The sequence below is a fragment of the Oryza brachyantha genome, chromosome 7 (genome assembly GCF_000231095.2).
Source record: "Oryza brachyantha chromosome 7, ObraRS2, whole genome shotgun sequence".
Lineage (NCBI taxonomy): Eukaryota > Viridiplantae > Streptophyta > Magnoliopsida > Poales > Poaceae > Oryza > Oryza brachyantha.
Genome location: NC_023169.2, coordinates 18,935,704 through 18,949,514, shown reverse-complemented (window position 1 = coordinate 18,949,514; position 13,811 = coordinate 18,935,704). Strand labels below are relative to the sequence as shown.

Below are 13,811 nucleotides of genomic sequence, written 5' to 3'. Positions count from 1 at the left end.
CAGACAGCCCAATTTGTGTACCATAAGGCCTCCTTGTTGATATGGGCCTCAATCTTGGTCAATTCATATATATGGGCTTTAAACCTCCGGGCTATAAGCGAGGAAAAGGTCCATCTTGACTCCCTCATTATTGGCTGAGTTCAACTATTATCTCTTAACCACAAAACTGGTACAAAGACTCCCAAAACTATCAATACTGGGCCAATTTAACACCCTTGGACGATGGTTTTACCTTACTTGATACCTATGTGGTCGTCCCGTCAGCAAAAACATAATTTAAAAGCATATGTGGGCTTCATAATTAATGAATATATTTTTAATAAAACGAAGAGTCAAACACGTTGTTCGAAAATCAACAGCATCGTAAAAACGAATAGAGTACTTAATTAGGGAGTGCCTATTTGCACCTGCTAGCTTTTATTGACAACGTACTCATCTGGTTCATTTGAGCCTAATACTAGTTGTCTCAACAATTTTAACACATGCATAACAATAATTAATCGGCGTTCCCTAAACTAAACCTACCATAATAAAGAAACACACACACAACCTAGCTACTGTTTGAAATGCATTGGGCTTGGGATTATCAAGTGATTCGTCAGTAAAATATTCATCAGGAGTAGACTTGCAGCAAAAGAACCCTGGATAGAGCTGAATGCATGGTTGACACACTGGTCGGGCAGGCACGAATCATGGATGCCATTTACAGAACCGAAAAAAAAAAGGAAATTGAAACTTAAAAGTACACTGTACGTGGCCACTCTTTTCTCTCTCTCTCTTTGGATTGGGCCTATTAGATCTTTTTTTTTCTTTGGAAAGGGCAGGACCTGAGTGGATGCACACGAATATTTCTTTGCTTGCCACTTGCCGTTCAACTGGAAAGCTAACTGCTTGTTGGTAAATGCACCACTACTGGTCCTACCTCCGTTAAAAAAACATTATTTTTTTATTTTTTCATATTTAAAAATTTATAAAAAACTTAAAAAATAATCAGGTGTAAATTATTATTTATATTTTACCATCTAATAATATTAATAACAACAATATTAATCGTAAATTTTTAAATAAAACGAAAGGTTAAATATTATATAAAAAACTGAAAAACTAAATTTATTTTGGGACGGAGAAAGTAGTAATTACAAGTTAATCGGCTAGGGTACATTGTTTGTTTGGCAGCTACCACAATTATATATCATGATTTCTATTATAGTCGGCTCCACTAGCCTATTTTGATTTAGCGAAACCTATCTCGATCTTGGTTGAGATGTTCAACGACTCTAACACCACAAAGCTTTAGTTTACTGCGTGTTAGTCAGAAAAGGCGTCCACACATTGTATAAAATTAAATAGTGGCAGCGTCAATTAACCGGAAAAATAAGAAGAGGCATATTTTGAGGAGACGGCTGGATTGTCAGTTGGCAGCGGATGACGAGACTCCTTCCTCGGCCAGATAAAAATATCCAACACTACTCGCACCATATTTGCTTCTTCTTCTTCTTTTGTTTTGTGGTACCAGTGTTCTCTCTTGGTCTTATATATTCCCTCCACTGCTCTCTCTCTATTTATTTTTGGGATATGTTTATTTAACTGTTTGATCCACCTACCTTTCCTTTTAAATATGTTTATGCTTATAAGCTAAAATTTAAATTCTCAATCTTAAATTTTAGAGCTTTTCTCATCCTAGTTTATTTTTTGGCTTTTGCTTTTAAATCATTAAGAACACGTATATAAAAGTTTTATTTATAAACATGTCATCCATAAGGGATAATGTTGATAGTAGGAGATAACATTAAGCAGTAGCTAGTTGTCTGAATTATGTTGTGCAAGGCATGGTCAGAAGTCTTCATGTGGCCAACAGCATAGTTAAACTGAATTTGTTTAGGCAGCCAAGGCAAAGAGGGACCATCAAGGATGCATGCATGGTCCATCATGTGATGAGCAAGTTGCAAAGAGCCAGATGCAAACTGTATGCATGCATGACCATTACATTACATATATAATAATATTGCCAAGAAAATAGCAGCACAGCAAAAGATCTTTATTGTGTGGCTGCAGAGGAAGCCAGGGTGGATGTGTGGATAGCTGCAATACTATATATATATGCCTTGTGCTGAAAAGGTACTAAATAGATTTTGCTTGCATTTGCATGCTTGGAGCAAAGGGAAAAAAAAAAAAGAAATAGGCGCCATTGAATACTGAGAGAACAGCGTGTCCATGTCGGCCAGAATGCCTTTTCTTCAGACAGTTTGCCATTCATTCATACTTATAGACGTTATCCAGGTGAGGGCCTATCCTGTCCGTAGTTTGCCTAACATTAACATGTATTTTTTTTTTCATTTTTCCAAGACACCATAGAAAGTGTACTTGTATTTTGTTTATTGTTTACTTGTATTTCACGGAAGTGGAGTAGGATCCCTGTCAATCTTTTGTTTGTGGAAGCAAAGTTTATTGCATTGGATACTTTTTTATAGCAGTATGATTAATAGCTATATGCAGCCTGTTCTTATAAAGACAAAAATTTCTTAAGGCACTGCATCTGTCTTTAAATATATTATATTTGAGGATAAATTTGTACAAAGTGATCGTTCGGACTTCAGACTTTCTCACTAGAATTTTTTACATTCTACTACGGAGGGAGGGAGATCATTATCTCATAAATGATAATTAAACATCATTAAAAAAAAGAGAGGGAGGGAGATCAAAATAAAAAGCAAACGAAGAGGGTGGTGGGGCCATCGTGGAGCTCCAATAACCAAACCCTCCAAAAGCTCTAAAATAATAAAAGCCGAAAGCGCCTTTTGCCGTCCTCCATTACTTTTCCTACGCACAAAACCGAGCCTACCTTATCAGCCCACCCAACCATCACAGACACGTGGGCCACAGATCCCCTATGGCCCACCTGTCATTGACTGCCATTTCCCAGTGGCACGTGGCGGGAAGAGTTAGGCCAGCCCACGTGTAACCTGGTACGGGCACCCGGGGCTTTGTACACCGGGACGAGAGAGAGAAGCAGCGACCGGGTGATCTGGCAGCGGTGGGCCCCAGTGGCAGGGGGATTCGTGGCCCAGGATCGCTTGGGGCCGCGCTGACTAGGACCCGATCGACCACGCCGGTCACCGTGTCACCGGCCTTCTCCGGTGAAGTAAACACCAGCTACCTCTTTCTTCAATCCACCCCTTCACTATCTCATAACTACACCAAAACACACTCTAGTGGATGATGCTTGTTGGTAGGTACACATGCAACCTTCTGCTCTGCGGGAGTTTATTTCATTTCTTCCACTTTTTTATTTTAAAAAATAAATCATCCAAAAATTTATTTCTAAAATATACACCGTCTTACTATATCAGAGGGTATAAGGGTATACAGACGACATTATTTTGAGATTACATCATTATTCTATAAGCAGTGTATCTCAAATACATGTATTTTTTAATTCAGAAAAACTACCGTACGGTGTCCCGTTTGACGGGATAACACCGCACGGACATGCCGCGTGTGGGTTGGTGAGGTGCGTTCTAGATTTTTTTTCACTAATACATCCCGTGGATCCCATGGACAAAGGATTCCATGATGTAGCAACGCTCTTTTTAATTTTATGTTTTTTCCTGTCCTGTCTGTTACTTTAATAAATAATAAAAAAATCTTATGTTATTTGTGTTGGTTATAAACATACCATAAAATTATGCTATTTTCTAAAAGAATCGGTGAATTATGGTATTGGGATCAAATTTGGCCGCTAATGGAGGCAGCATGGCCCATGGCTGCACCCATGCAGGCAGCTGCGCAACGCATGAAATTCGTTGAGAGAAACGAGGGACTATAGTGTAATTTGATGAACTTGCAGGGACATGGCTGCAAGAAGGCAAGAGCAAATTGGGGCAAATCTTTTTCCCCTTTCTGGTTGCGTTGCCAATGGCAGCTCCACTTGTCGGATCTTGCCCATGTAGCAGCAGCGTGCCCATGGACCTCGCCGCCGGAGCCGCCTCCCATCGCTCGCCGGACTCCCACGTGGCTCCGCCCCCGCACCCGCCAGAGATGGTGAGCTCGCTGTTCCAATCCCTCTTCCCTAGTTCTTCTCTTTTCTTGTTTTTTTTCTTAATCTCCTCTGTTTCTCCCCCCTCTTTCATCAGTTCATGGTTTCTTGCTTTTTTTTTTTAAATTCGTTTTGGCGATTTGATTCGGGTGAAAGGTGAGGTTTTTATGATCCGAGAGGATTTTCACGCTGTTTTGTTTCTCGTGTGCGTGCAACTGTTGTAATTTTGGTGAAGTTGTCAGGAACAGCATCTGTGTGCTTGCTTCAGTTCTTGTCACCGAGCTATAAATTGTCTAGTTAATAGTACTTCATATGAGGTCAATTGCTTAGTAGTATCCTCTAATCATGAATATAATCATATGCTGGATCTTAGCGTGTGCTCTTTAGTATACAGTCGATTCCTTCACTTAATTTGCATCTTCCGTGGTGATTGATTAGTTTGGCACCATGGCAGCCTTTCGGATTAAGTTAGATAGTTATAAAAGTTGATTTTTGATTGGGTCTTATGAACTCTGATCCTTCGTTAGCTCAATTTCTACATAAATTCTGGGTAGAAAAAGCAAGAGAGAAGTCCAATTTTTTACTCCATAAAGCATTGAAGTGAAGCAACTCAGCTCTCGGATAGTTCTTGTAGTCTTTTAGTGTTTGCCAAGCAGCTCTCGAGTAGGTACTAGGTTGGTGCTGTTTCTAAGTAGAAATTCCTCATGAGGTTTCCTGAAGTCTGCTCCTCTGCTCTTCTGTAGACAGAAATGACTTGTTTTGTGCTAGCATGATGTTTGCTTTATCTGTGCCTTTGCTTCTGCATACAAGCACAAATACGTTTCAAATGGGAATATTTATCCTCTAGATCCTAACTGGCTTAAACTGTGCTCAAACTTCCTAAATTTGTCTGAGGAGAAATGAAGTTTGACTATCGCAAAATATGCCTGAGAACCATGTGCTAAAATACTGCTGAAATTACCAAAATTTGCTGATATGTAAAAGATGTGCTATGAAAATTATATGTTGTTTGCAACAAAAATAATTGCCATGCCCTTCATCATCATGGAAATCTCCTAGATCAACATGGAGCATATTACACCACCACTGGGATCCAGCCATTTATGTTTTCCTTCGGAACAAATCATCATGGCAATCGCCTAGATCAACATAGAGGATATTACACCACCACTGGGATCCAGCCATTTATGTTTTCCTTTGAAACAATTTAGTCAATTCTTTTAGACCACTTGAACTATAGCAAGCCCCTTTATGCTGACTAACTCTTACTACCAAATAAGATTATCCACAAGATTACCTTCAAAAAAAAAGATTATCCACAATAGATTCCTTCGATGCTTAGTTTCCAAGAATTTTTGCCCATATGCAAGTTATACATCTGTTATAATATTATTAAGAGAGGCTAAAATGTGCCATCTCGTTCTCTCTGAGGCCTCGAAATTACCAAACCAGGAAAAGAGAAAGATCCATATCATATTATCATTGATCATGATGGACCCATATTATAACAAAAGTTTATCAATAATAAGTGTAATACAATTTCATTTATGGTAATTGAAGCAAAACTTGTATATTAAATAAAGTGCAGTTTCATACAAGTACTAATTTAGCTTTGGGCCAAAATATGCGGGAAATTCGGCTAGTTGAAGATAAACATTGAATGTAGTGTTTTTTCTGTGCAGGGAGAATGTACTGAGTTTGGTGTTTTAAATTCATACTACGTTCTGTTTTTTCTTCCTTCCAAATGTGTAGAATTCAGATTCCCTTGCTTGTAATTGTGTGCTGTTTAATAAGATATTATCTTTATCAATGGTTTATATTAGTGAAGTGCTTTAATTCGTTGAATGTATTGTTTGAGCTTTTAGTTTGGTAACAAAAACTGCTTGTTGCTTCTGCAATGCAACTTGTTTACATGGTCATTATGTGATCGTCAGGATTCATGTGAGGATGCAGGAGAGATGAGGATCAGTGAAGAAAAGCCATGCGCAGATCAGGAGTTAGACACAGAACAGACGAATAGTTCTAGTCTTAATAGTTCCAGTGAGTGTGAGAACCAAACACCTAGCAATGATGAAATGGCTGGATCGGAGTCCAAATCGGAGGCAGCCAAGACGGAGGGTGACGGATCGAGTGGAGAGAAGGTCCTGAAGAAACCAGACAAGATTCTGCCCTGTCCTCGTTGCAACAGCATGGATACAAAGTTCTGTTACTACAACAACTACAACATTAACCAGCCAAGACATTTTTGCAAGAGTTGTCAGAGATATTGGACGGCAGGTGGAAGCATGAGGAACATCCCTGTCGGTGCCGGTAGGCGCAAGAGTAAGAGCTCCACTGCAAACTGCCGCAGTATATTGATTCCAGGCAGCAGCCTGGCTGCTCCTGCTGGTGATGCTTCCGTCTATCAAGTGTCTATAAATGGAAATCAAAAGGCAACATCAGTTAAATTTGGACCTGATTCCCCTCTCTGCAACTCCATGACATCTGTGCTGAAAATTGGAGAGCAGGGCAAGAATGCCAAGCCGACCTCAACAGAAGAACCCGAAACCCAGACCTGCAAGGCTCCAGCAACAACTTCAGATAGTCCCCGGAATGAAACGGTTAGTGGGCATCAAAATGGACTTGTTGGGCACAGTGGAGTCACTCCCATGCATCCCATACCATGCTTCCCTGGCCCTCCTTTTGTGTACCCATGGACTCCAGGATGGAATGGTATTCCTGCCATGGCAGCACCGGTGTGCCCAGCACCAACTGACCCAGCAAATTCTTCAGACGGTGGAAGCACAGGTAATGTTCAATGGAGCATGCCGCCGGTGATGCCGGTCCCAGGATACTGCGGTCCGCCGATCCCTTTTCCTGTAATGCCATCTTCTGTTTGGCCATTCTTTTCTCCCTGGCCTAATGGTGCATGGAGCTCGCCATGGCTTGGACCCAGTTGCAGCGTGCCGGCATCGTCTCCCACAAGCACTAGTACAGCATGTTCAGACAACAACGGCTCTCCTGTCCTAGGAAAGCACTCCAGGGATTCCAAACCACAAGGAGATGACAAGGTAGAGAAGAACTTGTGGATTCCGAAGACGCTTCGGATCGATGATCCCGATGAAGCTGCAAAGAGCTCAATTTGGACAACTCTTGGCATTGAGCCTGGCGACCGTGGCATGTTCAGACCATTCCAGTCGAAAGCCGGAACCAGAGAGCAGATATCAGGTGCTGCTCGAGTCCTGCAAGCGAATCCAGCAGCTCTATCTCGATCGCATTCTTTCCAGGAGACAACGTGATATGGAGATTGTTCGTCAAACATGTTATTGTTACTACTATTTAAGGAGGTGCTACAGCCTGGATGACGATGATTGGCGATGTAGGCGCTGCTGCTGCTAACATGCAGGCAGCGCGACTGTACTATTGAAACCTGATGAAGAGTACTGTTCTTGACATTTTCTGTAATCTGCCTGTAGAGCATGCACCAGTCTACTGGGTTCATGATCAGGCTGTCAGCATGGTGTTTTGTTGTACAACAACAATGATAATAATAACAATAATTGTTAATAGCTTTGCCTAAAGGATGCCGCTATGCTTCTGATCCATTGGCTTTTTGAGTCACTGACATGTGGGTCTATTCCATGGGCCCACATGTCAGTGAGTTTAAACTCACCTGATATCATTAAAATACCATATGACATGGCCTAATTACCCGACAAGTTTCAGACAAATGCTGCCTGATAGGAGGTTCAGCACTGAAGAAACGGGCAGTATGTTTGTAGTAAGTGATGTTTACTTGTCGCTGCCTTTATGACTTGCATTGTGATTAGTAGTTGACGTGCCCTCTGTCCTTTGTGTTGCCTTTATATCAGCATCTATCTAGAGTCTACACTCAAAAGTCTGAAGCATACAAAGAACATCACCACCTTGCTCTATGATTTCAGTACGCTAATCTCTTGGTGGAAGTGACAAGCTGACTCGATGCAGCGAACGAATGTGCATCATATGCTAGAACATGCCGCCTCCAACGCCGTTTTCAGTTGCATCCCTTGCTTTGGCATTCAGACAAATTGACAGCCTTGGATCTTAGATTAGCACATCAGTGCACTGAAAATGCGTAGCTAGCTGCTTGTTGGAGATTGAAAAAAAAAAAAAGAAACAGCAGCTACTCCATGAGGCTGTGATATTAGTACTTTGTGATGGGTGTTTACTCAACTAATGCAAGTTAATTAGTATAGTATTAAACAATACTCCATGATGCATCCCACATGTACATGGGAATAGAGTAGAAAGCTTTTACTGTTTTGGTGATGTCTGCCTGCAATCCCCCAGTCTTCAATTCCCAGGCGATGTTAGGCAGGCAGCAGCATGCTTCCATTCATTCATTATTCAAAGTATATATGTTCCTAACTGCATGCTTGAAAGCATTATTCAAGTGCTGTTCTTTTGACTGGCAATGCCTTCTGCTTGCTGCCAGAGTTGGGCATCGCCAACCGTTGAAAACACGTACTACTAAGATCGATCAATGCAATTTTAATTTGCTGCTAGTAGGCTTCTAGCTAGACTAGAATTAATAAAAGAGAGCGATGAATTAAGGAATGTGTGCGTGTGGTATGTTTTTCTCTCTTTTGTCCTAGAAATTTATTTATTTTGAAACAGAGAAGGTTAGTATTAAGTCTTTTATCATCTTTAGGAAGATATGTAATTTTTTATATAAAAATTGATATTTTTACGCTTAAAATTTAGAATTTCTGAGTGTATTATCAAGGACCAAAAGTATTATTTTTCTCATTTTTAAAATATAAGTAACTTTTAGCATTTAAAACACCACAACTTATCCATTTGCTTTCTCTTCAAACCAATCACCATATCTATGTATTTGATTCCATCGACTTTCTTAGTAGCAGGTACAATAGCAGATTATAAACAGCTATAAACATGTTTTAAAGAGATAAGAGAGGAGACAGAAGAGTAGTGAGCTACAGATTTGTAGCTAGCTATAGCACAGATTCCAAGACACAATATGTGTATGACAGATGGGACCAGGTATCAATAACATAGTATATGTTTTATAAGTAACTATTGTATGAATTAATTATTATATTAATAATAGATGATTTAGAGCTAATAGTTAGCTATACATCCTATTAAACTTGCTCTATACCTCCATCTGACCTCAAAAATATTCTTAATATTTCAGTAGAACAGATAAAAGTAATAGGTAGAGAAACAATTAAGTGACACGTGGTGGTCTTCTTTTGGTGGGTAGAGGCGGTGAGGCCACCACTTGCGACCTTACCGAATCCATCCATGGCTTTATATTAGGCCACCTCAATGGATAGAGATAGTATGTAATTTAAAAGACAATCTCTTTTTCAATTGTCTAGCTCTTAACAAATAACTTATAATACAAATAATCCTATAATTTATTCTTACTTGATATTAAAATATGTACAAGAAACTATCTTGATTACGAGATAACTTTTATCTCTCTTGTATTAAAAAAATATATAGTATGCTTATAGATACCTATCGAAGGTGGCCTTGGCCTATACTTAATTTATCTCAATCTCTCTCTCACGCACAGAGAAGATGTGGCAGATGGCGGATACATGCATTCGAAACATGAAATAATTTTGTTTTCATTAGTAGCTTGTAGCTGGCTATAGCAGTGTGATTCAGATGGCTAGTTGGTTCCACACACGCTACCTCTGCTCCTGAATCTACATGCGGCGCTAGCTGCACGATCGAGACGCTTAATTACTTTTATAAATGTAAAGTATACATATAATATATATTCCGATACGATGAAAAACGGGATAGGATACATACAAGTACACACGGAGAGATCGATCGCTCGATCAGCTAGATGAAAAGAAAGAAAGAAAGAATATATAGTAGCTCTCTCTATGTATGGCCACGTACACATGCAAATATATGTATGCATTGTGGTAATTAATTTGGTTGGTTACATACATATGCGTGGCTCTCTCATGCATGCATGAATTATCTGTATATATGAACTAGTTGCTGCAGCAATTAATTAGTAGCAACACACTTACTGTCTGTATACACATAGACATATATATATATAGTGGTATATATATGCTTAATTAATTGGTCTCGCTAGATTGACGATCAATGGATCGTTGATACATATATATGCAGGCTTGACGGACGACGCAGATCGCAGTGACAATTGCCATGCGTGCGTAGGCCGGCCTGCCTGCATCTCCTAGCTTGCTTGCATATCTGATACTATCATGCATGCATGCAGGCAGCCGATCGATCGACGACAGATATATAGCTCAAGACGATCTGGTGACCTGTCAATTAATTAATATAAAGATGTTTATGCATACATAGACATTGTTAAATTAAGATGAGATCGATTGATTAATGAATAATGTGAAAGAAAGCATATATGCATCGATGGAGATGGAGAATTGAGTTGAGACGTACCAGGAAGTAGCTCTCGCCCATCTGGAGGGAATGGAGGAGGATGCCGTAGTCGTTGGCGGGAAGAAGAGCGCCGGTGGAGTGCACCAGCATCACGTCCTGCCCGAACATCGACCGCAGATCGATCGGCCCCCTTGGCACCTCCGTCGCCACCCCGTTTATGAACACCGTCATCGTCGCTGCACGCACCATTTTAATTAATTATACTCTCCCTTAATTAATTACATCGTATCTAGCTCATTAATTCACTGTTAATTAATTTCCAACTTATCACATTAGTTACCTCGATATCTAGCTATATATCCAATGTCACTTCGGACAAGGACCGGTACTTCTCAATTATTGCTAGCTGGAGTAGCTACCTAGTACTACACTACTGCAATGCAACTGGAGTGATATATACATGGTCGACCGATAGGTGACTTAATTAACTAGTGAGTTACCTCCATCGATCGTCCGGCCGGTAGTTAGGAATTCAGTGTCCTAGCATCATCCCTATCTAATTATATATAAACTCTTTTATATGTACGCATACAGCATGACAAAACATGTACTAATTAAGCAGGCACCTTGTACGCATGTGTGCATATATAATAAAGTACATTTGCATTGAATATGTGCATAATGTAGTACGATTATATACGCTTATATATGGAATGCATGCATGGCTAAATTTGCACTACTTGTTAGTTTAGAATGCATGCATGAAGCATATTTGCTAGATAAAGAATATGGACATTATCTAATTTTGCACTTAATTCTCTTTATTTTAGTGCAGTACACCCTTTTTTTTTTTGCGATCAGTGCAGTACGATAGTACTGCAGGATTGATTGATCGAATAAACATTGATCGTTCCCAATCTTAATTAATTACTGCAAAGGACAAGTCAAAGTCTCCAGGAGACATTGAGCGTGGAAGATCAAAACGAGGACTAATTAAAATTAAGAAGGACACAAATTGAGCATCTGGCCAGAGATGAGATGATCAAGTATAAACGCAGTTATATGATCGTATGTACACATTGTGATCACTTTATGTTCCATTAGAGAAGCCAATAAATTAAGGAAAATGGTATTCTTTTCCCCCTCTGAATTTGTACTAGGAGAGCAAGAATTAGCAAAATTCCCCTCCATCTGCATGCGTAATTGCGTGTCCATATATGTTCTCGGGTATAGATATCGATGCATGCAGATGATTAATAATTAGCTAATACGTATAATGTTGCGGATCGATGCATGTTTAATTAGAGGTGAAAAGAGATAAATTAGAGGCAAATCAAACCACCGACGGATGAAAATTCAGGGGACATGCACCATGCATGGCGGGGGCTGGGCTCACCTGGTTGGCACGACGAGTAGTAGAGCTGCTGCTGCTGCTGACCGGCCGCCGCCGACGAGGAGGAGCCGCCGCGGTCCATGTAACCCATCTGCCTCGAGATGGCGAACAGGTCGTCGCCGCCGCCGCCGCCGCAGTCCAAGTCCCCCATGATCCCCACCGACGGTGGCGACGGCGGCCACGACGAGGACGACGAGGAGCTGTACCCGGCGCCGTGCGCGAACAGGCCGAGCGACGAGCCCGAGCCGGCGCCAGGCGCGAGGCAGGAGGAGGCCGGGGGAGAGCCCGACGACGCAGCGGCCGCCGCCGCCGCGGCCTGCGCCTGCGCCTGCAGCTGGCGCTGGCGGCGGCGTGAGCGCGACCGGCGGTTCTGAAACCAGTAGAAGACGTTGGCGTCGCCGACGGCGCCGAAGCGCTCGAGCAGCTTGCGGATGCGGACGGTCTCGTCCTTGGGCGGGTTCACCATGCCGCTGTTGAAGATGGACTCGAGTATGAGTATCTGCTCCGGCTTCGGCGTCCACCGCGACCTCACCGGCTCCCCCGCCGCCGCCGTCGCGTGCCTGTCCGGGCTGTGGCCGCCGTCCATCGATCACCGGCCAAGCTAGCTAGAGATCGAGACTTAGAGCGGCCGCGGCCGGCGGCGAGAGCGAAAGATGTAAGCTCAAGGATAGGCTTGGTCAATTAATGTGTGCGTGTGCGTCAGTGCTTAATTTTGCTGCCAGAGTGAGTGAGATATAATGCCCTACTTATAGGAGAAGGAGAGACCTGTGATGAGTGACAAGGAATCTAGTAAGTGTCACTGAGATAATTAATTAAGTTAATCTCGCTGGAGAATGAATTGATGAACGAATGGCACACATGCATGCAAGGACACTAGAATCTTTACCGCCGCTCTTAGTTTTATATTTGGCCCCCGGTCGATCCACTTGTTTGGTTAAACATGCATGCATGTGTTAAATTAGCATTTTGATGTCACTTCACTGCTTTGGATGGGAACTCAAATGGTGCCTGTCGTTTTCAGGAGAGTCCATGGAAGTGACAACTAATATTTGGGGAGTGTACAATGTTAATGTTGTTAATTATTATATATACTACTACTACTCTTTAATTATACATGATGTATGTCATTTTCAGGAGTGTCCATGGAACTGACAATATGGATGCACGAGAGCGTGTTGTTGGCAAATACTACTTACTACTTTCAACTCCGTATATATATATATATATATATATATATACACGTGACGTACATGTAGGTGAGTATCTGTGGACTTTCTACTTTAACCACAAGTATGCTCTTTTTCTTCGTGTATATTGTGAAAAGCACTGCTCTATCCTTTCCACGATAAGTACACTTTTATCATTTTAATTTTGTCCAAAATAAATGTGATTTAAAGCATTGTTTTCCTCCAAACACCCCTTATTAGAATTTCTTTCCATCGCAGCCTTTGTTTAGAGGTGGTTGACTGTACCGCACATTTGTCTAGTAAAAAATGTTCTTGTAGTAGTGAGTGTGCTTTTTTTTTGGCATGGAGTATTTTTTTTATAGTGACGGTACATCCATTTGGCAATCTTAATCCTACATAAGTTGAGATGAAGCAAAATCTTGCTAGCAAGATGACCAGATGCGACCGTCACCTAGGGTTTGGATATGCGACAATAAAACTCGGTTTTCATGCTAATTACGTTCTTACTACCAAGTTGGTTTGAGGAAAGAAAAACCGCTTGGTGAACTGACAAGTTTTCAAAAGTAATGGAATTGTATTTTCTATATAATTTTATGAAATTTAAATTTACCGCTGCTCATTAATTCATTGATAACCGAGTGGCAATTGTGGTTATGGACGAAACCACTCTATAGCGGTATGTGATGGCTGAATGGTTTTTGAAATCCCCCGCCCCGCGTACTAGTGCCTCTCTCTCATATGGCATGGCATGTGCAGGCACCGATTGATGATACGGAGGACAAGGCTTTTGTGTTTTACTCCTAGCTAGCAGCTA

General features: G+C 41.2%; 2 protein-coding genes across 2 annotated transcripts; one reads left to right on the top strand and one right to left on the bottom strand.

Annotated features, from left to right (window-relative positions):
- The first annotated feature begins 3,899 nt into the window (after positions 1-3,899).
- Positions 3,900-7,626, top strand: LOC102711821 (cyclic dof factor 1-like). Its single transcript, XM_006658914.3, has 2 exons — positions 3,900-4,041; positions 5,971-7,626. The coding sequence occupies exons 1-2, from the start codon at positions 3,916-3,918 to the stop codon at positions 7,312-7,314; spliced, it is 1,470 nt and encodes a 489-aa protein (XP_006658977.2). The 5' UTR covers positions 3,900-3,915; the 3' UTR covers positions 7,315-7,626.
- Positions 7,627-9,937: 2,311 nt separating this feature from the next.
- On the bottom strand, positions 9,938-12,497 carry LOC102711550 (WUSCHEL-related homeobox 11). The gene is made up of 3 exons (XM_040526421.1): positions 11,814-12,497; positions 10,478-10,653; positions 9,938-10,341 (listed from the first exon to the last, which is right to left on the bottom strand). Exons 1-3 carry the CDS (start codon positions 12,394-12,396, stop codon positions 10,324-10,326), a joined length of 777 nt encoding a protein of 258 aa, XP_040382355.1. The 5' UTR covers positions 12,397-12,497; the 3' UTR covers positions 9,938-10,323.
- Between the last annotated feature and the right edge of the window lie 1,314 nt (positions 12,498-13,811).